Below are 25,237 nucleotides of genomic sequence, written 5' to 3'. Positions count from 1 at the left end.
TATCCAGCTGCTCCCTGGTCTTCTCTAAGATTTCTATGCTGGTATTTTCTTTCTTGAATCCTTGCTTGGTGAATGATCCCATCTTTGACAATCCTACTCACACCTCCAGCATTACCTTTCATACCACTTTGGGGATGTTCCCACAGCTGTGCGAGCAGCCAGGCCCCAGGTCAGCAAGCAGTGTCCCATCAGGGCTTCCTACTATGGCATGGTGGGAAGCTCATCCAAAGATTGTGGAAAGGGAGTTTCACAGGTGGCCAAGTCATTACTCAGGACCCATATGCCTTTGCTATTCACATCTATAAACCAAAAGGTACTGTGCTCAGCTGATTACATTTTTTTCCATTGACAGGGGTACTTCACCCCATTGCCACCTTGCCCTGGTGGGCAAGTCATGGAGGAACGTGGATCTTAAGCACTTGTCGATGTGACCCTTAACAATCACTAATTGTAGTTTATCTTTCTGTCCCTCTCACTCTACCATAGAGCACAGCTGAGAGGCAAACGCAAATGTATCCACCAATCTCTAGAGTTTGTGAGGCAGACACAGCGAAGTGAATGATGAAGACCTCTTCCTCTGCTGTGACTGACAGCATTTTCTCCTCAATACAGGAAGCTGCGTGAGAAGGAATGCCAAGTGACTTGGCTTCCTGAAAGAATTAGCTGACCAGGAGGCCCCTTGCATGAGTACATCAGATTTGATCCATCTCCCTATTAGATTTTGGGGTCAGGTGCTTAGCATGAAGGGATTTTTAGAGTTAATATGCCTCTGAATTCACTCATAGATCTGAAAAATTATTCTTCCAAAATACCATCTACTTATGTTCTAAACATTTTGTCTTTGGACAAAAGGAACAAGTACCTGACATACTGACAAATGAGCTACTGTACTTAAATAGATGATTTGGGGAGTCTCCTTTCATTCTGGAACACAATCAGGTGTACATTTGATAACAGCAACATTTTAAAGCGATACTGACTGATGGAATTCATAACAAAAAGCTTTTGTCAACAGCGAGATCATACCCAAAAGAAGAGGATGACGTCACTAAAGGTAAAGGACTGACTTGACTAGACTGGGTGCTTTGGAAGAGGAAAGTAACCTAAAGCAGACATGGATTAAACTGAGAGGGTGTAAAAGTGTACACAAGCACAATGCACTTTTAAATTTGACTTGTGTCTTTTGTGATTACACAAAAGCCAGAACAGGAGGATGATTGCTGCAGAGAATCTGAAAATTTTGCAACAATCTTCACAAGACAAAAACCGAAATAACTTATTATTTTGGAATACTGTCTGACCCAGTTTAGGACTTTTCATTTGGCAGTATAAAGTACTAAATTGTGTGGGATGATGATCAAGGCCAAGTAGTAAGGCAGCCTGTTGGCTGAAGGCTTGCGCAGCACATCTCAGTTTGACTTCATAAAATGTACAACCAAACCATTTTAATCTGAGGGGTCAGCTGAACTATCATTAAGGTTTATGTAAATACGGTACCATAAAGCAAATACTATACAAAGTATTAAGGATCATTTGTCTTCCTTACTCTGTGCTTCATGTCTTGTTTGTACTGAAATGTTTTCATGTCCATTTTATTTGGGAACAAAATGAGCATGAATGCAATACTATCAGCTAAGAGCATTTTATGCTATCACAGTAATTTATTATCTTTATATGTCTGGAGGGACAGTGTAAAGAAAAAGTCCTATTTCAGGTCATTTAAAGTGAATATCCCCTCTCTGTGTTAACAGCAGCATTTCATGTATTAGCAGGAAGTACTATTGTGGAATTTTGTTAGTCAGATTCTTTTATTTGTTAGCATTCAGCCCAGTGAAAATTGACAGTAGTTCTGCAATAATGAGGTGCTGCTAGTATATATTCTTCCAATCTACCATGGAAAAAGCTGCATGAGAAATAACCCCATGCCAGAAAGAAGGGCATGCTCTAAGCACAAACATCTTGTGGAAAGAATGTTGCAAGGACAACAAGAGGCAGAATCTGGTTGACATTTCATAACCACATAATTTGGATCAGCAAATCCTACAGTGCATCATTTCCTTTGATGATAAACCCATATTTTGTACCAACGACTCTTTCTGAACTGCTTTAGAATCTGTACAAGAGCTCTAGTAAGAGCTGTACTGAGAGTACTAACACTACTGTATTTTGGTGGGGTTTTTTGTTTCTTTGTTTTTTCGGGATTTGTTTGTTTGTTTGTTTGTTTTAAAAAAAGGCAAAAAGAAATACAGCATCTAGCTTTTTCTAATAACAAGAAATCAGGGAGGGTCTTTCATAGTTATGAAGTATTGTTTAGGGACTAGATGAGTTCTTTATATGATATTGTTAAAAACAGCCAAGGCAATATATTCTTTACTAGGTGTCACAGCTGTTTGGCATTTTGTATTTAAAGCCTATCTTAAAAGCAACCTAGATTTAGTTTACTTAAGCAAACAAGATGTGAGCTCACATCTCAAACGACTTGCACCCTGATGCCCTTAGAAACACTGATAAAAGAAAAATATCCTAAGACTAATTTGACACTGTGACTATTGTAGATCCTTAAAATTATTTAGACAACATAGTTTGTGAAGCTGTTCAACTTAAAGTAACTTGACAGGTGTAGTTAAATAAACTGCAAATATATTTACAAAAGTTACATTGATGACTCCTAGTAATCACTTGCTCTTTTCAGACAGCTGCATGAAACTAATTATCTCATTTTATCTTGAGCTTTCCCTCAAAAAATTGCTGAAATTTTAAAATTGCTGCTACAAAAACATATATAGTAAAAATAACTCTACTGCAGTCTGACTTGAATTGTAAAGGGATGACTTATTCAGGAATAATCTTGTGCCTTTCCTAGATCAGATTAAACAAGTTCATTGTAGTGAAGTCTACATCCAGTAGACTTCATCCAGTCTTCATAAGTTTTACAAACATTGCTGAATCTCAAAAATTTTTAGATTCTGTCAGTTAATATGCAAATGCTACTCTAAGCCTGTAGCACACCCAGTTTAATTTCACAGAAAACAAAATATGTTTTTTAAAATGCTACGCACACTGCTGTCCTTGCAGGTAAGAACATTCCTGCAAGTGCCAGGATGAGGAATCCTTAATTATCACTAACCAATAATAGGAAAGCAAAAGATTGTAAGTAATCCTTTATTACGCATTTTTATTTGTAAGTATTGGTATTTGGGGCATGCACACTAACACTGCAACAATTATATATATCACAGCATTACAACAGAAATTATCTGAAACCTTGTACTTTTGCATTTTGTGAACAGTGTTTACTGCTTCTGCAGTCTTATTTGAGATTCAAACCAAGCTCCCTGGTAAATCAGGCTGATAAAAATATCCACCTCAAAAAATGACCAGGCAAGATTTTGGCACAAATTGCTTTAAGTTATATTACACCAGGGGATGTCACCAGTGAAGACAAAGTACCAAAATTTGTGATGCAATTTGAATTATTTCTGGAAAGGGAATAGAGTGATTCATCGTCCAGCAATTACTTAGAAGCAAGACAGTAAATAACCCAGATGTAATTATTTTTTATAGTCTTATTTGTTGTTATTACTGGAGGAAGATCTAGGGATATCTTCTTTGCCTATACAGAACCAGTCATGCTTATAGCACATGCCATCATTTAAAACCAAAGCCACAATGAAATGCCAATGCATAGAATTGTCTGGGACAGACCATGCTCGATTTGCATGATTTGTGACAGTCCAAGATGCTGCCATTCTTTGCTATCATTCTGCCCATTTCTTCAGGGCAAATGCCACAGTAATAGAATGGAATGTATGCTCAAAGTGTTAGCTGTTTCTTTTTCAGCCAAACACCAGACTTCCCACCAAAACACATAAATGGGGGCACCAGCATGTCTGTCAACACCACTGCAACAATGGCAACAGGTACTGGACAAGGAATAAACAGTATGGAGCAGTTCTCACTGCAGCAGTTCTTCCCATGAACTGGCATCCCCGTGAGCATGAATGGAGACTTTACCTTTCAAAAGGCAAGTACTGGAAAATGTTTGAGGTAACTATCTTTGTTTTTTGCATTTTCAACAATGTGTAAGATAGGGACAAAATTTCATCTCTTGCATTGGAATTACACTGGCAGAAGGTCAGACCAACAGCTGCCAGAGTGACATCTAACGCCTAAGTGACATCTAATGCATAGCTGCATTACAATCTAATGTATAAACATGTTCTTCTGAGACATTATATAGCTGATAACTCTTCTTTTGCACAGATTAAAAGCAGTAGGAGTCATGAGAAGAACAAATATATATACATACTCAGGAGAAAAGGACAATTTTGTACTACTAAGCCACAATTCTTTCTAAATGGATGAAGTATATTTCTAGTCTTGCCAGTAGTATAAAAATAGTTTTCCAAGATTAATACAAATTCAAATGAAACCTAAGAAGACATGCACAATGCAGTTAACAAACATGTGGCATCCTGCATTCTCTGAAATTTAAGTGAAATTGTTTATGATTAATTTATTTATTAATACTACTCCCACTGAATTAAGAGCCCTTAAGGATGAAAATCTATTTATGCAGATAACTAGTATAAGACTGACAGGGCAACATGAGCATTTTGAACTGCTGTCATTGGACAGAAATAATTCAAATTCTGTGGCAAAGTTAATTCTTCCATTTGACAGGTTCCCAAATTCCTCTACTTTCAATGCAGAGGACTCCTCTTCAACAGGGTAATAAATAAATTTTCTTATTTACAGTATGTAGTTCACAGAACACAAGGAAAGAACTTCCACAGAGAAAAACTTATAAAGGAACAAGACTCTAAATGTTTCCAACTTTTCCATGTTTTCCATCCCTACCTCTCTCCATATCTTTATTAATATAAATTTAAGTCATCAAACAAAAATACAGTTGCATGTAACAAGGAATCAAAACCCCTTCCCCAGTTTCAGAATCAGGATAGCATGGACAGGCATTACCAAACAATGCTGAATTTGAAAGAACAGATCCTGGTGCAAATCCAACCCCTGGCTGAAAAACAGTTAACTGAAACAGTTAATTCTCATAAAATTTATTCTTTTTTAATCCCTCTACTGAAGATGCCCTTCCCCTCTGAAATACAGTTTTATTTGGAACAACAAACAGAGAAAAGCCTCATCAGTTAAAAACCTAGTATAAGTTAGAAATGTTATTCTTCATGTTCTTAAAGCCCTTGCACATAGAGAAGAAAATGAATGCCACAACTGGGTCACATCAAGTAAAAATAATTTTTGAAAAGTATTTTTCATTGCAAAACATGTCAATTCTGTAAACCATGGACTACAGCCCTCCTCATTTCTCTATTAGATCTTATTTTAAGCAGAGGCAAGAGGCAATAAGAATTAGAAGATGACAGGAGAAGATGAAGAAGTGCAAATCCCATACCTGACAGCTTGACTTTAAACATGAAGAATACAGAACCACAGAATAATTATTCAGCCTGGAATCGACCTCAGGAAGTTACAGTCCAATCTTCTTATCAGAGCAGACTTAGCACAAGGTTGCAATCAGGCAAAAAGGTTTAAACCGAAATGCACTATCCCCCTTAGAGCAGTTGGATTGGGTATATGGTCAATGTGCCTCCGGTAAAGTGAACAGTTTTTAACTACGTCATATTCAACAAGAAAAATGGAGCAGCCGTGTAGCTGAATATACATAGAGTGTACATACCCGACCTCTTCCTGGAGACAAGTACACTTAACAAGAAAACTTCTTCAAATTAAACCATGCCTATCTTGTGGGTGAGTTTTATACAAGAGTCTAGTTCTTCTAAGCACAGGCTGCATTGGTCACTGTGCAAAATTCCTGAACTCTGAACAGATATTAGTAAGAATTTTCACTTCATACTGTGGCAAAACCACATAATCATAAGAAGCAAGAAACAAGTGCAAAAATTCATACATCATGTTCTCATTTTTAATTTAGTAATTACTGAATTGTTTCAGAGCAGGCACTGCATTGCTTCAAACACAATCAAGTATCATTGAAATAATGTCAAAAAATAACCTCTTCACCTCAGTATACACACGCGCATATACACAGACATACACAAATTAATTTAGAAAAACTGTACATATGCATTTTTCAGGAAGCAACTCAAAGAACTGTACCACAAAAAATTATTTTCTGTACTCTGACACACTAAAAATTATAATCCATTTCTCTGGATTATAACCCTGTCTCCCCTGGAAGATGGGGTTTAAGGACACAAAATGCCATGCAGTACTATTTAGTAGAAAATGAACTGGTAAATAAATTTATCTATTTAGGGCTTAAAGAATACACAGAACTCCTTAAATAAACCAAATGCAAATTTATCAGAAATATTTACTGTCCTTGAGCTATGCAGGCCCCAGTCATTTGTGTTAACTGAAGCTTATCCCCTTTGTAGAAAACAGCAAGGAAGTATATGACTGGAAATTCAGGATACTTTATTTTCTGTTATTGGCAGCAAAGCTGGTTCAAGAAAGGTGTATCCTTGTTGAATCTGGGTCTGAAAGTCCATCATCTTGATTAGTTGCCTCATAATCACCCCCATTATCAGCTAATTCAACGTCTTCATCATTACTCTCTGCGCTGTAATCAACTTCTTCAAGGAAGCGAGGCTCATCTTCGTCCAAAACATATGTAGTGGGGCTATAACAACAAGAAGCTCCATGAATCACGTTAAAAGTATTATTTGGATTAACACATTCAGACCATGTGCCTGTCCATTTCCCAACATACAGTAATCCAAAAATTACCTCAGGAAAGGGGCAGATTACCTGAAATGGGTCTGGCTTTTTAGATGCATGTAAAAAACTGAGAGACAAATTCATGCTTGTAATGCCTTGAACTATATACTTAGTCATATACAACTCATTATCCAAATGTCCCATGACAAACCTGCTACACTAATGGCCCATAAGAATTTAATGTAAATACAACAGTACCAGAAACTGCTGAAGAAGAATCCAACTACCTAAGGACACAGCCATTGTGGTAGGGTATAAACAAACCCCTGTATTTTATTGAAACACACACTTTACTGAAAAGCACTGTAACCAATTACTTTATACATATCAGAGACGACAGAACAAGGGATCATGGTTACACCTACAATTAAGTTCCCACACAAATCACTTAACTCCCATCAGATTCTCACACATTTGTATCCTGGTAAAAGTTAAGATTTGTCAAGCATTGCAACTCTGTGGCAATGCACTTAGTGAACTGATGCTCTGCCTACAGAACAGCTTATGCCCTTAACTAATAGCATCGAAGAACTTTAGTGTTAACTAAAAAAAGGTTAAAATACAACTTTTGGATCCTCTCACCTCCCTAGAACAGAGAAAGGGATGACAGGGGAGGCAGAAAAGTGTTTTGCAGACCCACTTTTACTTGGGAGATAAAAAGCTATCTGCTTATAAGCACTAAGTACTCCTAAATATTTGATAAGTATTTTTACATTCATTTTAAGCCCGAAAAACGTTTTGTAATGCATTTTACCTAATAATCAAATCACACATAACTCATACAAAACAGTGAGAATGTTCTTATTGAGAAACATCATAAAGAACTTGTAGAAATATTTGCATAATAATTTTAATTAATTTTCTCTGAAGATACACAAAACCTAGCTTGTCTGTGGCTTTATAATTAAAAGGACTAATCACTGCTTCTTTCTGAAGACCTTTTAGGAGCTCAGCTGCACCACTTCAAATCTGAAATGCTATCTCTATTCAATATAAATCAATTTCACTGTATTCTTCCTCTACCTGTAACCTCAATGACATGCCATATTGTAGCATTTTGTACTGTTGACAGTTAATTCAAATACCGGGAGAAAAACTGTTCCCTAGCATAGGGGGGGGAAAAAATATTTGCATTCAAAACTATCTGTATCATTGTTCACTAAACAAGCCTGTCTATTAGCTATGCGAAACAGACAGCTCCACAAATCAAAATACTTTATGAGTTATTTAAGCTGTAATTAGGGCAATAACTCACTGATGGTTAATGAACTGGGTGTTTATAACAAAATTGTTTCCATTTTAGGAGAGACAAAGAGTGAAGAAAATAACCAGGATCTTTGCTAAGAAGTCTCTTTCATTTCACATATGGTGAACCCAACATACAATAAGGATATATATTTTGCATGAAGCACCTGTAGGAGAACCAGCAAAGGAATACAAATTTTTTGTTCTTTCATCCTGTGATGCTTTCTGCCCTAGGAAGTCACCACATACCAACAATGCCTTTAAGGAAAGAAGAAGTTGAGGAAAGAAAAAGTTTAAATGCTTCATTTATTTAAAGAAACAAATCAAAGGGACTTCGGATGTATCACGTTCTGACAAGTCCACAGATTTTTTTCAATTTGTGCTTCTCATCACTTAACACAGGTACCGATTAATTAATTTTCATATGCAAGGAATCCATGCTTCAGTTAAATCCACACAGAATAGACTGTGTAATTCATAGGAAATTGAGCCATTAAATCTGAACATTGACCCAATATTATGTCATAATTCTGAACACTGACAGAAAACTACAATGAGCTATGTCAAGGAGAAATATTCAACCAGTGACAATGGGATGTTTAAGGCATTGGAGTAATCACTTATAAAAATTCATCTTAGTGAGGTATATAGAACAGTAAAGCTCTGAAAAATTCTATCCACTCTTTTAGTTAATGTCATTATTTGGATACTAAACTAACATAGTTCATCCTGTTTAGAGAAAGCAACCAACAAAGCCCACCTTATGGAAAACAACCACAGAACTGGGCACACAAGGAAATCACATAGTTCAGCTCTTCAAAGTGTCTTGTCATTTCATATAATATGTCCTGTGTTATATCGTCTTGAAAAACACACAAGTATACTTATTCAGTATACTTTTTTAACAGTTGTACCCATTTATTTTACCTACTCATGTATGTGTAAACATGTAGGCATGCCCCTAACTTGTGAAAATTCAGGCACTGTTAGCAGTCATTAAAAGCCAACCTGTTTGTCCTAACACATTTTAGACATTTGCTCTGGCACATGTACATCCAGAACTGAGGGATATGTCTCACATTTAATAAAGCAAAAATCAACATTATATGTTATTTTCTCTATTCAAGAGAAGTACCATTAGAATAGATCAAAGATTAGAACAGATGCTACTTAGAAAGATACATAAAACTTTAAAATAAAAACTGTCTCTGAAATCTACTGCATAATAGAGTTTGCTTTCTAATACCATCCAGAGCAGCACATCACGACTTCTCAATTCTCTATTACTCAAATAATACTATAATATTTACTAAGGTTATTTTTTCCACTTTCCTAAGTTTTCATTCCTCATAAAACTGTATCCAAACTGTGTCACATACTGCTTGTATATTTGCTTTCCCATGAGATGTTGTCTTTTGATGTAGCAAATGTTAGCCTTGAATATTTAACTTTTCAGTAATCTCTGTTCTAAAGGTTAGTATGAATCTGAGAAGTGTAATTATTATTCCACTGTTTTACTGAGGCTGGATCAGAAGAAATATAGAAATCAAACACCTGAAAAAATGTCTTACTGTTTAATCAAATTCTTTATTTTCCTCCCTGCTGCTCCCCACCCTCAGTGTATCTTGTAGCGATATATTTTTAGCTGCTGTCATGCTGATTCTATGGGTTTTAATTTCCTAACTTTTCCCTTGGGCTCTTTCTAATTAACTTGCTCCTTCTTCCTCTACTCTACACCTCCTGCTTTTTTTTTTAAAGGAAACTATTATTTTGCTCAGGTTAGCAGAGGTTGTTTATCCCACACCTACAATACTGTAATGCAAAGGATGCCACAATTTGTGTATTTTCTTTGAAGTTATGGATGTTGAAAGAGAATACTATATGAAATTCTGAAGTTTTGCATATCTTACCTAAACATTTTATGGGTAAAAAGATGAATTCCTCAATGCCTGATTAATACACCTGATATAATACTATGGTCTTCAAGTTTATTAAGAACTTTAAGAATATCTCTTTCATTTAAAAGAGTATTTTCTTCATTACCTGCCACTGAATACACTGAATTTAGGAATTAATACGATATTTTTCTAAAATGTATTTTAATTATTAATTAAAACATACTTTAATTATTAAGGTCAGCCAGGCACACACAACAGTGATAGCAGCAACAGCAGTGGCAGCCAGGGCAAGTTCTGGGGGCTGAGCACTAGAACAAGCTGGGCAGGGCCTCCACAGTCAGAGAAACATGAGTAAGACCTGAGAAACCCACCAGCAACCATCAACTCTCATGAGTGAGGCTGACATGGTGAGTGTTGCCAGCAGATTTAGGCGGCTCCGGAAAGTGCGAGTGGCCAGGGCATGGTGCCATGGCCAGGACGTGGCACAGCAGTTCTCCAGGAAAGGCATGCAGAAAAGGCCACTTAATTCTAGTGGGGAGTCTCCTTCTGTAACAAAAATGGCATCTACACATCACAGCTGTCAGACTAAAACCAAGAGAGACCACAGTCACCTTGGGTATATGTCTAGACCCAAATAGAATTGCTGAAGACTAAAAGAACCATCTGGACCCTCAGCTGCAGGAAACTCCATAATCTGAAAGCCCCCCTGGGCCCTGAAGGCAGAGGTAGTTGTCATGTGTGCAACCGTGCCCAGATGGATAACCTGCCTCCTGCAGGTTGCCATGTTGTGTGAGAAATTCATCAGGCAGCATACAATCTGGGAATCAAAGCAGGAGACTGAGGTATGGGATTATGCACTGAAAAAGGCAGAGAGGCAGCTGCTGCCTTGGAAGACCTTGGAAACAGAAGGTACATTAGCATCCAACCCTGAGATAGGCTTGATTGATTGATTTGTAAGGCAAGGGAGACTGGACCTCATCTCTGCTTGGAGCAAAAGAGTCTCCCCCTTGCTACCAAACTGCCCCCTACATAACAAATATGACAGTATGAGGCTCAGAGGAGAAAACTCCACAATATGTAGTCAAGCACAAGAAAAGGACAATGCCACAAAACTGGTACAATCAACCATTCATATGAGAATGAGTGCCACCAAAAGTGCGTGAAGCATGGCAATTACTGGAGAATTCTCACTGAGACACAGGGAAGCAGCCATTTACCCTTCAGCCTCTCTAGCAAGATTTCCTGCCTATCAGGGCCACTTTCATCATGTCACAAAGAGGTTACCAAGACTGGTAAAACCAGAGGATTATCAACCACTCCTATGCTTTCATGCAGGGTTGAATAAGGCTGCAACTATGAGACTGTGAAATATCAAAAGGGATTTCATGTCTCTTGGAAAGACGTTGAAGGGATCAGAAACACAGTGTTCTCTCCACACCTGGAGACTAAGAGCAAATCATGTCTTATCCATCTGATGGCCTTCTATGATGGGATGACTACAAAAGTTAGCACAGGAAGATCAGCGTACATCACCAACCTAGCCTTCTCTAAGGGCTTCAGTGTCCCATGTGACATCCTTATCTCCAAATCTGAGAGACACGGATTTGATGAGTGGCCTGTTTGATAGGCAAGGAATTGCCTGAATGGATGCAGCCAGAGAGTTTTGGTCAAAGGCTCCATGTCCAAAGGGGGCTGGTGACAAGTGGGGCTCCTCAGGACTCTGTCATGGGACCAGTGCCCTTTAAGACCTTCCTCAATGACACTGACAGTGAAATCAAGTGCTCCTGCAGCAACTTTGCAGATGACACAAAGGTGAGCAGTGCAGCTGACACAACAGAAGGACAGGATGCCATCCAAATGGACAAGCTTAAGAACTGGGCCCAAGAGAACCTCATGAAGTCCAACAAGTTCAAGTGCAAGGTTCTGTAACTGGATCAGGGCAATCCCAGACAAAAGCACAGACTGGGAAAAGAAGTCATTGAGACCAGCCCTGCAAAGCCCTGTGGATGAAAAGCTGGACATGAGCCACTGGTGTGAGCTTGCAGCCCAGAAAGCCAACCATGTCCTCAGCTGCATCCAAAGCAGCATGGTCCACAAAGTGAGGGAGGGGATTCTGCCCCTCTGCTCTGCTCTGGGGAGATCCCAACAGGAGTGCTGCATCCAGCTCTGAGGTCCCCAGCACAAGAAAGATATGGACAACTTGGAGTGAGTTTTGAGGAGGCCACTAAGCTGCTCAAAGGGCTAGAGCATCTCTCCTATGAAGACAGGCTGAGAGAGCTAAAGTTCTTCAGACTTAAGAACAGAAGGCTCCAGTGATATCTCACTCTGGTTTTCCAGTACCTGAACAGGACTTACAAGACAGAGGAAGGATGACTTTTTACACAGTCAGAAAGGGATATGACAAGAAGTAATGTTATTAAACTAAAAGAGAAGAGATTTAGATTAGATACTAGGAAGAAATTATTTACTGTGAGGGTGGTGAGGCACTGAAACAGATGACCAAAGAACCTGTGGATGCCCCATCCCTGGAAGTGTTCAAGACCAGGTTGGATGGGGCTGCAAGAAATCTAATCTAGTGGGTTGCATCCTTGTCCATGCCGGGGGAGAGTTGGAACTAGATAATCTTTAATGTCCCTTCCCATCCAAGCCATGCTATGACTCTATTATTTTTAAAAACGATAGTACCTTACCATGTATTTTTCATTTACATTAATGCTCAAAACATATTAAAACCTAATAAACCTTTTCACAAACATGGTATATTTTTTTCAAAATAATATTTTTATTGTCCCATAAAAGATCTACTTGGGATTTTTCATTATCCACAAGACTCAATTATAGAAAAATTAATCCACAAGGTAGACGCAACCATTACCAATTTGAACCCCATAGAGATCTGCAGTTTTTTGACACTCCAGGAGATGTGTATACATTTTACAACTTTGGAACAAAAAATTAAGAAATACTCCCTGTCAAAGTATGGAGAGTTGCAGCTACGTGGGGAGTTGGGAAAGGAAGCAGACAGAATTCTGAAGTACTAATGATTTCTTTTAAAACTGCTTTGTCATGGGGGGGAAAAAAAATCTTCAATGAGAAAGACAGTTACAAAGTATTACGGAGGAATTGTTTCTCCATATTTTCCCCTCTAATTTCTCTTTAGTGTCTATATTCTCTTCTGGAGATTAGCAATCCTGCTGCAGGAGGCAACATCACACAAACAACTACAAGTGCTGTCCAGTTCAGCTGCTTTTAACCTATGTAGTTTTTGTAAGTAATAAGGAAATTTTCTCAAGGGAATTTCCAAGGTTCAACAAGATGTATCCAATGCTTTTCCAAGCCATAAGAAGCTGGACATCCAAATCCTCTTTAATTATTTTTTTAAGTATCTTCACATTTAGAGTTACAAAATTTTACTCCACAGCTTAATCACAAGTAACATCGACATATTCTATGTGTTCTCACCCTGAAATATATTTTATGAAATTCAAAACTGAATCAAATCAGCTGGGATTCACCAATCATTTACTGTAGGCCATAGTAGTATTTGGGCCATACCATCAAGAGTAGAAGAAAACTTTAAAGAATGGTATGAAGAACATATAAGCAGTTTATCGCACTTACTGGTTTTTTGTTTGTTCAGGTGTTTTCCCCTTGATTACTAGTTTCCTCATTTTGCACTAGGGAAGACAAACAGTACTCTGAATACTACAGTCTACACAGAATTAAAAGCAATCACTTTCACTGAGGCCAGAGCAGGGATCTGGTGCATGGGCACTGCTACCAAGCCCACAAGTGGAATTCTGAATCTGATTTTTAATAGGTTTTTCTTCCAACATTCAGAATGGGACAGACTGGACAAAAGCTGCAGTATAAGATGCCTTCTTTTTGACAAAGCCGTACTCCTTAGGTACTGGAAGAAAGGCCAAGAAAACCTTCAACGCTGCAGGAGAGTAAGAAGGAAAAAACCTTTAGTCCCACGTGAAGAAGATTAGGAATATCCAAATGTCTGGGCAAAGTTTAAGAGTTATTAAGAGGGAGGGAAAAAATAGGGCAAAACCAGATTTTATCTGACAGCCTATAGAGAAATGCCTTGTAAGACTCTGTACACACTCCCACTGCATATACCAGTCACTCCTTGCCTAACCAGTCTGATGTTTTTTCTCAAGTGTAAAACTAAGTGCATGAAATGGATTTTTTCATCAAGTTTTTCCCTTCCCACAGCTCCTTTTGGCTGTCTGCTTTTTCTACCACTTTCTAGACATGCAGGGTCCCAAAGCTCAGTCTGCTTCTCTGCTATAATAAAATCAAAACAAACACAACTACACCATGTTCTAGAACACACCAATGAGCCTCAAAAGAATCATTGAAGTGATAAGAATTTCCAAAAAGTGGTCAAATTTTTGAGCAGAGGATAAGACTAGTAAGTCATAACAGTTATGAATGTGGTCATATGTTTTTTTTCATTGCATATAGACTCTATCAAACCTGTCAGCACAACAACTACAATTCTCAACACAAGACCAGTATTACATTTAGTCTAATCTTTTCCATTTGGAACTCAGATGAAAACACTGTCAAATGGGTTGGAAATAATTAAAGAAAAATGAAGTGTTTTATTCATCACATAAAAGGTTAAAGTTCTCTGCCAGAGGGAAATAAATCTACTTATCGCTTTATTTTTCTTGTTTCAGACGTGGTTCAAAAGAAACTCATGCAAACTCAGCCTATGTGTAATGAAATACTGGCAATATGTTCTAAAACATTAATGTGTACTTGGTCATCATAATTGCAACCTGGAAAACCAAAAAGAATTTGAGAAACACTCAAAATCATTTGCAAAAAAATGTAATCAGTGCTTCTGTGTTTAAACTTGCCTGCTTAGTCTTGAAACCATTAAAACTGTGCTTTGGTAAAAAGTAATACTAGTAATATCCAAAAATAAAGGAAGTAACTACAATCTTAGTAATTGCTCTACTGTAACCCTACAGGAATGCTACAGCTGAGTAAAAATATTTTGTTTTATACTTCCTATGGATGAACTTTTTACCTGCTTTTCCTGTAAGTAGCTTCTCATTTGTCTCTAATCGCAAGTAAAAAGTAGCAAATCATAAAGAAAGTATAAGCAGTTCTTTGTTGAACTAGAAAAGTGAGAATTGAACTTTGGGCATATAAAACAAGAAACTGTCTGACTGTATTCTGACCTATGACTGTCTCTGAAGAGGAAGAGAAAAAAGCTTTATAAACTTGGCTTGACAGATGTTCTTTGTATATTTCTACCACTGAAGTGAACAATAAATGCACACCTTGGCTGAAAAGACTTTTTTAAATATGGCCTAAGGTATACAGCAGAACTCTGCTTCTCAGCCTCTGGCAACAAAAGAATGAGACCACCTCTTAACTTCACCTATGCCAGTATTGATCCCTTTGGCAAAGAATAAAAGAAGATAATGTGCAAACTTGAATAATATGCGGCACTTTTATTGCTAATATTGGAGGTTCTGTGAACAAAGTTGTCATTTCTTATTTGTCATAGAATGGCTTGGGTTGGAATGGACCTTAACAATCATCTAGTTCCAACTCCCCTGATGTGGTCAGGGACATCAGATGGCTCAGAAACCCAGGTACAAACACACAACACATTTCAGTCTTAATGCCATATTTTAAATTAAATAGTTTGAATCCACACATTCAGTTTTTCCATCACAGATTCTCACCAAGTTATACAGTATTGCTAGGTGAACACTGAGAGCAGTGTACCTATTTTCTCACTTAATGCTGCATATTTTTCTGTTTTATGTTTGAGTGTTCTTAGATTTACATTTAATGACTTTAAGAAACAAAGCCATCAGGACTTAAAAATTAAACAGTTGTTAACAGATTCCTCCAATAAACTTCAACGTTTCTTATGTCAGTGTTCCATATAGGTTAAAAATATTAACTCTTACATGTACAGAATCTGATTTTTTTCCCACACTCCTAATTTCTTTAGCGCAGAAGCACTTGGTTATCACCTTTCACCATCGTTAGCTGTGTAACATCCAAAGGTCATGTTAGGGGAAACCATTTTTAAAAAAGAATTTCTAGGTATAAATTCACTTTTAATACACTGAATGAAGTTATTTAATCATCTCTCTCCCCAATTGAATATTTCATCTTGCAGTAGAATTATTTTTGTGATTTTCATGATCTCGTCTTTTGGATGGAACTGAACTTGCTGAGTTTTTTTAAGTTCCAGAGTACTGGTTACTTTCTTCACAGACCTGCATTATAAATATTTCCACATAGAGTCTCAGTAATAGTAAGCTTATTATGAGCCTAATGTTACATTTTACCTGTGCTCATATGTAGTCAACAACATTATGTTTATGTAGGACTAAGTCTTTTATCAGTACTTTCTGAAAATCCAGGCTAGAACAGTCCCTGGGCCACTCATTTCCCAGCAATGAAATGTAAACCAAGTCAGAGGCAGCTCAGTTCTCCCCTGTTCCCAGCATGGCTGTACTTCACATGCAATTAGTTTTCATACATAATTTTTTAGACATAGCTGTATCAATGAACTATTTTAGCTGGTAAAGGAAGTTCAAACTATGTGCATTTATTAATAGACCATGATTTGCTGTATTTCATAACATTAAAACAAGCTATGCGTTTCCATTTGTTCCTCTTCTCATCTAGCATTACTGAAGTTTGCTATCAAAGAGAAAGCAAACATGCCATCTCACCCTTTTTTATTCCATTCTGATACTAAAATGGTTTTGATGTGTCTTTAGCTTCCTAGCAGATACTAAGGGGGGGTGACTTGTGTATGATATGGCTTTCCTCAATTCAACAGATGCTCTCGGTATGGAAAATCCACCGTAAGTAACCTTAACAAACAGAAATCCAGCAGATAATGACTAGTTCACAGATAATGGCTAGTTTTTCCAGAAAACTTTTTTCCAGACAATAGCCATTACCTGTGAACTAGCATGCTCACTTAAACCCAAGACGCAATAGAAAATTGAGATCCCATGCCTGAGGCAGCCAGTAATATAAAGTTACATGGGAATCTGGAGCTGTTTTTCAATGCCACTCTCATGGATTAATAGCTCACAACCACATCTTGATTCAAAATGCTGTAACTGAAATTTAATATTTCAAAGAGACATATTTATGCTGCAGCTTTAGTTCTAATAAAATTGACAGTGATATAACATGAATGGGAAAAATATTACAGTCTTATTAACATATAATTGTAGCTGCAAATGAAAAAAAAAGTATGATAAATAGGTGTAACATGTAGGCACAATTTCCAAGTTAAACATGCTGCACATGAGGAACTCAAGAAACACATGTGCTGGCTGAAAGGCTATCATTTAGATGCCATCCACAATAGCTGTCAAGTGAAACTGCTTAACAGCCAGCCTGTATTTGTGGAAGAATTACTATTAAAAAATTATTAAAGCATATGTTACGGTCTAAGAACAGTATTCTCCAATTCAGTACTCCTGCAAAACCATGTGCCACTTCCCCTTCCTGCCAGCTGGAGGGACAAAATACAGGATCACAAAGGTTGAGATCAGAACAATTTACTGGAAACAGCAATGGGATAAGAAAGTGAAGGGTAACAGCAACAATATTAATAATAAAAATATATAAGAAAAGAAATGATCCACAGAATACCAGACTGCTCCATCGACTCTGTTTTCTCCACTGTGAGGACCCTTTATTCCCTGAAGAGAGTCCCCTCCCTCTGTGCCTGACAATGATGTGAGGTGGTATAGAATAACATCCCTCCTAGGTACTGCAAAAATTAAACTTGTCCTGGATGGAACCAGGATGGCATTTACGACAGAAATGCCACGGGAACAAGATCTTGGCTGCTTAAATTCTGAGAGAGACAAATGCAACTAATCTGTGATTTTTTAGAACCCTGTATTCTAATTACCTACACTAGCACTTAAATTTGAAGTTCCCAAATCACCAGCATTCAGTACCTTTTGATAAAAGACTTGTAGACTTTTCCCCCTTTTCACAAAGCAGGGGAAAATATTTTCTTTTTTGGAAGAAAACTCAGGAGGCCGTATGTCCAGCATCCTTGCTCTAGTGGGCCACCCAGTTTGCTGAGGATCACATCAAGACAGCTTTCAAATATCCCCTGGGACAAGACTATCCTCCACAGGAAGCTTGTTCCACTATTTGAGCATCCTCACAATGACCATATATATATAAATTTGTTGTGGCTCAGTGCCCCCACCAAGATTTTCCCGAACCAGATGCTGCTTGCCTCCTCCACCCCCTTCTCCTTCCCCTCTCTGGGAATGGTGTTAAGAACTAAAGGAGCAAAGGTAAAAATTACAAGATGAGATAACAACAATTTACTGGAAGCATCAATGAAAGAAGGAAGGAAGCAACAACGACACTAATAACAAAAGGTAAAACACAATGGAATAATTTACATAGAAAGTGCAATACCAGACTCTTCACCTGCCACAGTTTCTCTCCCCCCCAGCCTGACCAGAAATGAGGGAGTCTCTTACTCCAGCCCCTGACAATTGATGAGATGGTATCAAATAACAGTAGGGTCTGGCCAGGCCCCCTTCTGTTTACGGTAAAAAATTAACCCTGTTCTGGCCAAACCTAGGGCACCTTTCTATGTATTTAATGGTTAATGCAATTTCCTCTATAGTTTGTGCTCTTAGCCTGTCAGCAGATACCACTGGAAGAGCCTGGTTCTACCGTCTTTACAACCTCCCTTCAGGTATTTGTATACATTGATAATGCAGGCCTTTTGAGCCTCCTCTACTCCAGACTCACAGTCCTTGCTCTCTCATCATTATCTCCTGTGAGAGGAACATCAGACCCTTCAACATCTTAGGAGCTCCTCACTGGACTATCTCTGGAAGGTCCATGACACTCCTGTACTGAACAACACAGTCTTCCAGGTGTGCAGGCCTTGCCAGTGCCGAGGAGAGGGGAAGGATCCTATGTTGACTACTCGTGAACACCCCCTCTTCAAATAGCTGCAAATACTTTCCAGGACTAGTTGTTTGATCACATTATCAGGGATCACAGTGAGACTGACCAGCCTGTAATTCCCTGGATCCTCCTCCTTGTTCTTCCTGAAGACAGGCAGGACATATGATTTCCTTTGAAAACACCTGTCCCAATCACTATGATCCTTCAAAAATTATTGAGTGGCTTCACAGTGATATCAGTGAGCTCTCTTAGTACTTGTGGGTGCATCTTATGAGGACCTCTGGACCCAGGTAAGAATAGCTCACTCAGGTATTCTCCAACCCATTCCTCTCCCACCACAGGCAGGCCTTCCTTGCTCTAATTCTTCCCCAGTGTCTGGGTCCTTAGCACACCAAGAGCTGATCTTTCTAGTAAACACTAAGATGAAGTCAGTACCTCAGCCTTTCACATGTCCTGTGTCACCAGGGCTCCTGTCCCATTCACCTGTAGGCCCATATTTCCCCTAAAATTTCTTTTACTACTTACACACTTACAGAAGTTCTTTGATTACCCCAAACCCACCTTCTGACACTATCTTTTCCAGGAATCACTAACTCAGTTTAACCCAGCATGAAACTTGTTCTGATAGTAAAATTTTAGTCATTACAAACATCTGACATTCAGCTAGTGAGCAAATGATACTGCGGAGATCCAACTATCCCTGGAGCCAGCATATCACCCCTACTATTCATACACTTTTAACCACTTTCCTAAGACATCCTCCTGTTACTCCTATTGTTTTTACCACCTTTTAGCTTATGCTTTGCTTTTCATTATTATCTGTAAATGGTAAGCATGAACAAGCTCCAACTTCTCTCAATACTCAACACTCCAGGAACACAGATGGGTCTGAATGATGAAAACAAATTATTTCCCTGTCATAGGGTGTCACAGATGCCCTCCCATAGCTCTGGTAGGTTTCCATGTACTACAAACAAATTGCTTATTAATCTTACATCCAATGTAAGTCTTACTGTCAAGTACTTCCTTGTTTCAGCTGTCCAAAAACAAATTTCATTTTTTCCCCAAATTTCCACTCCATTGCCTTAGGTAAACTGGAGCTACAGACAACAATTCATAGAAATATTATACCATGTAAATCTTACTCCTTTCCAATGATATTTTTTCCAAGTCTGGAATTCAGCTTTATTAGTCTGTCAATGACATTTTCAGAAAAATATATTTGTACATTCAGAATCACTTATTTGCTGTCCATCCTTATTTAACATGTATATGTGGATACTTCAGTGATGAATTACATGAATGGTAAAATGCAACATATGCATACATTTGCAAGCCCATCTACAGCTTTAAGAACTGGCAACTTAGTAACCTGGTTACTGAGCATACAGATTTCTTTAGTGACCCAAACTATTTCATGTATTTTAAATTCTTCAAGTCTTATTATATGTCTCCACCAGAGGAGAAATAAGAAAAATAAAGTTAGGAAGAAATACTTACAGTTCTTACTGCTTTACCTCACATACTTTAAGTCTGTTTAAACACATTTTTAACACCACAGCAAATTAAAAAAACAAAACAAAACAAAAAAAAAAAAAAAAAACAAAAAACAAAAACAAAAAAAAACCCCACTTTGAAAGAGACAATTGAGACCTAAGACCTACTATGGAATTTTATGGCCTGCAATAACTACCAAATGACATTAAAATTGCTAGTCTTTATCCCATCTGCAAATGTGAAATATAGTCTAACTCTGTCTGTATTGTTTTCTTTCAAACACTGAAGCAACTGAATTAACACAATAGGTCTCCAACATATTCAGGTTATTGTTACAGTAACGTCACAACACATCAGCATTGTTTTTGGTAAGTGAAAGAACATTTTTGAAAGAATCTTTACACCACTTGAGAAACAGCATTTTTTTCCCAAAAGAAAAAGAGAATATAATAAAAGTGTACTACCTTGTCACTTTACAGCTTGACTCAATCAGCTCATGTTCAATATCCAACAGACTAGAAGGCAGGTTGTATTCCAAAGGTGAGGACATTCTTTTTAAACGCAGCAAGCCAACACAGAACTTTGCTCCCATCTCCTCCAGTTCTCTTGTACCTATCTGCAATCCCTAATTTGAAAATAAGATTTAAAAATACAAAATAGGTACAGGCAGATTAACGCACACATACTGCAGAATAGCTCTTTAGGTTAATATTTTCTTACTTTATTTAATACATTCTCTTGCTTTTAAAGACAGAACAAATCAAATTTGTAGAATAAACACTTAAGAGTATCAGAGAAGACTCAGGAATACCTACATGATTCCTTCAAGGTTGAACAGACGCATTCACATTTTTGGGAGCTTCCTAGTCTACACTTCTAACACCCCAAAATTAACAAATCTTTTCCCAGTAGTATCGGAAAAGAGGAAGAGATATGAACCTAGATAATGTCTAGGTTCATAACTATAAATTATTTTAAAATAAGAATTTAAAATACAAGATTTCTCAATATAAATTTCATCAAACAGAATTTTAAGAAGGAGAGAATTAATATCATAGATGTGATCAAATTCATTGCTATGTTTTGACACATAGGTAAGACTACCTAAGGCAGCAGTTACTCCATGAGACAGATGTCTCTTCCCCGCTATAAGTTAGAGGCTATATGTGTTAATTCTGAAAGCATTTATTCACGTATTTAGTAATTAAAACTAACAAACGAATTCTCAAAATCTATAGCTCTTTTCTAACTTGAATTATATGGCCAGGCATTTTCCTCTGCAAAAACTATTTAGAAGGTAGAACTTATGTAATGCTCTCCAAGTTTACATATCTAATAAATCCTCCCATCAGGTAATTGTACATTTTTAATTTAGCCAGAAGTGCAGTATATAGGGACATAACCTCTGACCTCAACTACTTTATAAAAGGAGTGTAATTTAGACTGAGCCTCAAGAGTTATGTTATTGGCTAGTACTAACTGTATATACACTAGCAAATTCAGTGGTACAACTCGACTCAATTTCCCGCTTTGCAATTTCTGCATCTCTGGAGAATCTAAAAGGACTTTAGCTTGGATCTTCTCAACTCCTTAACATACAGATTAGTTAAAAAGACGCTTTGACAATACAAACAGGGAAACAGAAGAGCCAGGAATTGGTGGTAAGCTAAGTCATCAAGTATGAAAGAAGCAAAAAAGAATGAAGCAGGAATTTTTACCAAAAGCCAGGGAAAAGACACACAAGCTTTGTATGTGTTGCCACACTGACACTGCATTTTAAAATGCAAGGTTTAAAAGAAAGTATGTTGCTCCAGAAATGGTACACATACAGTCTCCATGTGCTGTTTTGAACATACTTAATAGAAGAAAAGTTTGATTTTTCTTCTGAGTTCTTTTTTTGCCTTGATAGTACTCATAAACAAGGTGCTTTTTAGTAACAAGAAAGATAAATCTATATCCATGATTCTGAACAGTGCCATCCTCCGGCCAAATGGTACTGAAACCTGTTAGCAGTGAACAAGAGTTGAATAGTTGAGTATTATTCTTAATAGTAATACTACTTACCTCTTTTATAATGCTTTTGTGCTGTAGGTTTCAAAGCACTTATTAATAAAGGAAGAATTATCCTCACTGTACTGATGGAGAAATGGAGGCAGAGAGGGTTGAAGCGATTTGCACAGTGTCTCACAGCATGTCACTGACCCCGCTGGGAACAGAAATCAGTTCTCCTCACTCAGTGCAGTACCTTATCCACAGAGACCAATTTTTTGGCTTTGTTTTGTATTTGTTTGCACATCATTAACTTTCGAAGACCCCAATCATAGCTGGGGCTCCACTACGCTAATCACAGGAAGACACAGTCCCTGCCCCAAAGAGATTAAAATAACATTAAGGTCAAGAGGCAACAAAGTATGTAGAAGAGGAAGGGGAAAGGTAACAGCAATCTCACTGTTACACGGGTTACTAATGTGCACAACTTGATGGTTCAGAAACTTTTCCAGTTATCGTCTGCATTTGTTGCTGAAGAATTTATCGTTAGTTGGCAGGTTCCTTATAGTCAAGGTATGTCTAACAGAGTGTCTCTAAGTTGAAAAAGGACAAGAGTACAGCATGAAGAAAAGTGCAAAGACAATTGTTATAAAGATAAATAGCGTGTGCATGTTCTGTGGCTGCTATTTTTAGCACAGCAGAAAGAGCATGTAGATAAACAGAAACCTAAATGGAGCAGATTGGAGGTGTATAACTGGGAAACACCTGAAGGATAAATTTTGAACTTACTACACTGAAGGGTCTACACAATTGTGATAAAAGCCTCATGCCAAATCTTGATTTGCTTCTTTCATTTCTTTTAATCATAAGGGAGAATGTAATATCGCACAAATGCCAAATACCAAATTTCCTAATTGATTCTTCCATCAGCCAAACCTCTTCATTTCCCTGAAACAAGATCCAAAGTCTGGTTCAGGAAGTCACCATCACCACCATCAGTTGCCCTTACTAAGGGACCTGAGGTCAAGTTCATTTTCACTGAAGCCTTGATCGCACTGTTTTCTTTATCTTGTAATGATCTTCAACTGTTGTTCTAGTACCTTTAACTGAGGCTAAGCTACTTATGTGCTACAGGCATTGCTTTTAAGCTCAAGCCATCTTGATGTAGCTTCTTTTTTTAAACTAAATGTAATTTCTTTTTTCTCTACATCTTATACAACTATCTTTCTTCTAGACAGTAAAATTTTAGATGGAGGGTTGAAGTCTTCCTTACTAAGCATGTCATGAAGGTACCTTCATATCAATAGAGTATCTCAGTGATTTGCCCTTTGAAAGCAAAGATAAAAACACACAGCAGATGATGACCTCAAGTGGAGAAGAATATTCCTATCATACGTACTTAATAAAAGGAAAACAGCCATATAAATATTCGTAGAAGTCAATTGGTCAGTAAAATATCATGTAGATCTTCTGATTTCTTATAGAGCAGAGGTTACAAAGACATAACCATTTCTGAAAACTCGAATTCTAAAGACTGAAAAATCTTAGTTACTGAGAAATTTGTTAACCAAATCCTTATTTCCTCAAGTCTTCTCTTTATGAGTGTTGTAAGATTGCCAGATAACAAAATCTTTTCAATTAACTTAAAAGTCAAGCATACTTTCAAATGTATTAATCTTCAATCAGCAAAGTCATTGATTTCTGTTTTCAGGTGGCTTGAATCATTGAAGACATTGTTCTTTTGTCTGGCATCTAAATTATGCTTCATAGTAGATTCTGGAGAATTCTTTCACCTGAAAGTTTGTTTTTCCACGTCCTGAATCACAGATGACTGGCCTATATTTGCAGCACTTACTGTCAACAGACTACAAAGATTCCATATGATCAGCTCCAAAAAATTTGCTTCCAGAGACAACTCTAACACCAGAGACCCTAAATAGAGGTAAGACTAGCTAACTTCAGCTCAACAGCTTCCTGGCTGGAAATAGTCTAGATTCATCATTGTCCAAATAAAATAAATTAGAATAAAAAGAAAAATTATGTTCATCTTGGCAAAGATTCAGTGTTTCTTCCACAAAGAACCAAATTGTTAAGTAATCCTTTTCATGCTTTGAACAAAATTCAGCAAGGATGCCAAACCAGAATAAGACTAGCAAAGTGTTTCAGATCTTTATGTTTCCATTCCTGAGATCTGAACTCTCATGTCCTTTAGGATGGGAAGTAGGAGGGAAGGGAATTTCTATAGTTCAACTTCTCTCTGTTTTGAAATAACATATTTTGAGATATGTAACCTAATTTATATACTGTAAGTATAAATCTCACAAAATAAATCTCAAATAAACCAAATAAATCTAAAATAAACCAAACACAACAAAAGCCCCCACAAAGACCCTGGGCTTAAGCCTTTTCATCTTTTTCATCTTCTCACTGGAGAAATGCAGCTCTTCGATAAGTCCAGTCACCTTGACTTTTTAGATATGTTTTCTTAATAAGTCTGAGCATTATCATAGTAAAGAAAAAATTAAGAATCTTCCTGTATATCCAGAGGATGACTAAGAGCTCACAAATTGCTTTACTCCATAAAATGAATGGCAGAAGAGTAATTTAGTCTCATCAGTTAGTTTATATGACATAAAAGAATGCTCTTCCCTTGAGTAAATGATTCTTCCACAAAATTCAGCCATTTTTTCTTTCATTACTGAAGAATAGCTTTGGAGGTTTAAGCATCTTCAAAGTTTGTCCACAAAGCATCTCCAATTCACTTTTCTTAAGTACTTCCTGTAGCAACACTGCTAAAGCTATGTGGGTACATGTCTAAGAATATTTTCAAAATTTCAAAATAAGCAAATTGGATGAGTTATCTTTAGGCCTACTGA

General features: G+C 37.4%; 1 protein-coding gene across 2 annotated transcripts in view; it reads right to left on the bottom strand.

The window, feature by feature from the left end:
* Positions 1-3,148: 3,148 nt before the first annotated feature.
* The window catches only part of AGTPBP1 (ATP/GTP binding protein 1), a 49,030-nt gene continuing 26,941 nt past the window's right edge, over positions 3,149-25,237 (bottom strand). The window contains exons 23-24 of one of the 2 annotated variants that reach the window (XM_005420843.2): positions 20,837-20,997; positions 3,149-6,676 (exon numbers count right to left, since the gene is read on the bottom strand). In XM_005420843.2, the coding sequence (XP_005420900.1) occupies positions 6,502-6,676; positions 20,837-20,997 (336 nt within the window). In that variant the 3' untranslated portion in view covers positions 3,149-6,501. Of the gene's footprint in view, positions 6,677-20,836; positions 20,998-22,436; positions 22,579-25,237 lie in introns of those variants that run through there. The other variant, XR_004081700.1, reaches the window with a different exon arrangement.

The sequence above is a fragment of the Geospiza fortis genome, unplaced genomic scaffold, assembly GCF_000277835.1.
Source record: "Geospiza fortis unplaced genomic scaffold, GeoFor_1.0 scaffold12, whole genome shotgun sequence".
Lineage (NCBI taxonomy): Eukaryota > Metazoa > Chordata > Aves > Passeriformes > Thraupidae > Geospiza > Geospiza fortis.
The sequence above is the reverse complement of the archived record's forward strand: the minus strand, read 5'-3'. Positions and strand labels throughout refer to the sequence as shown.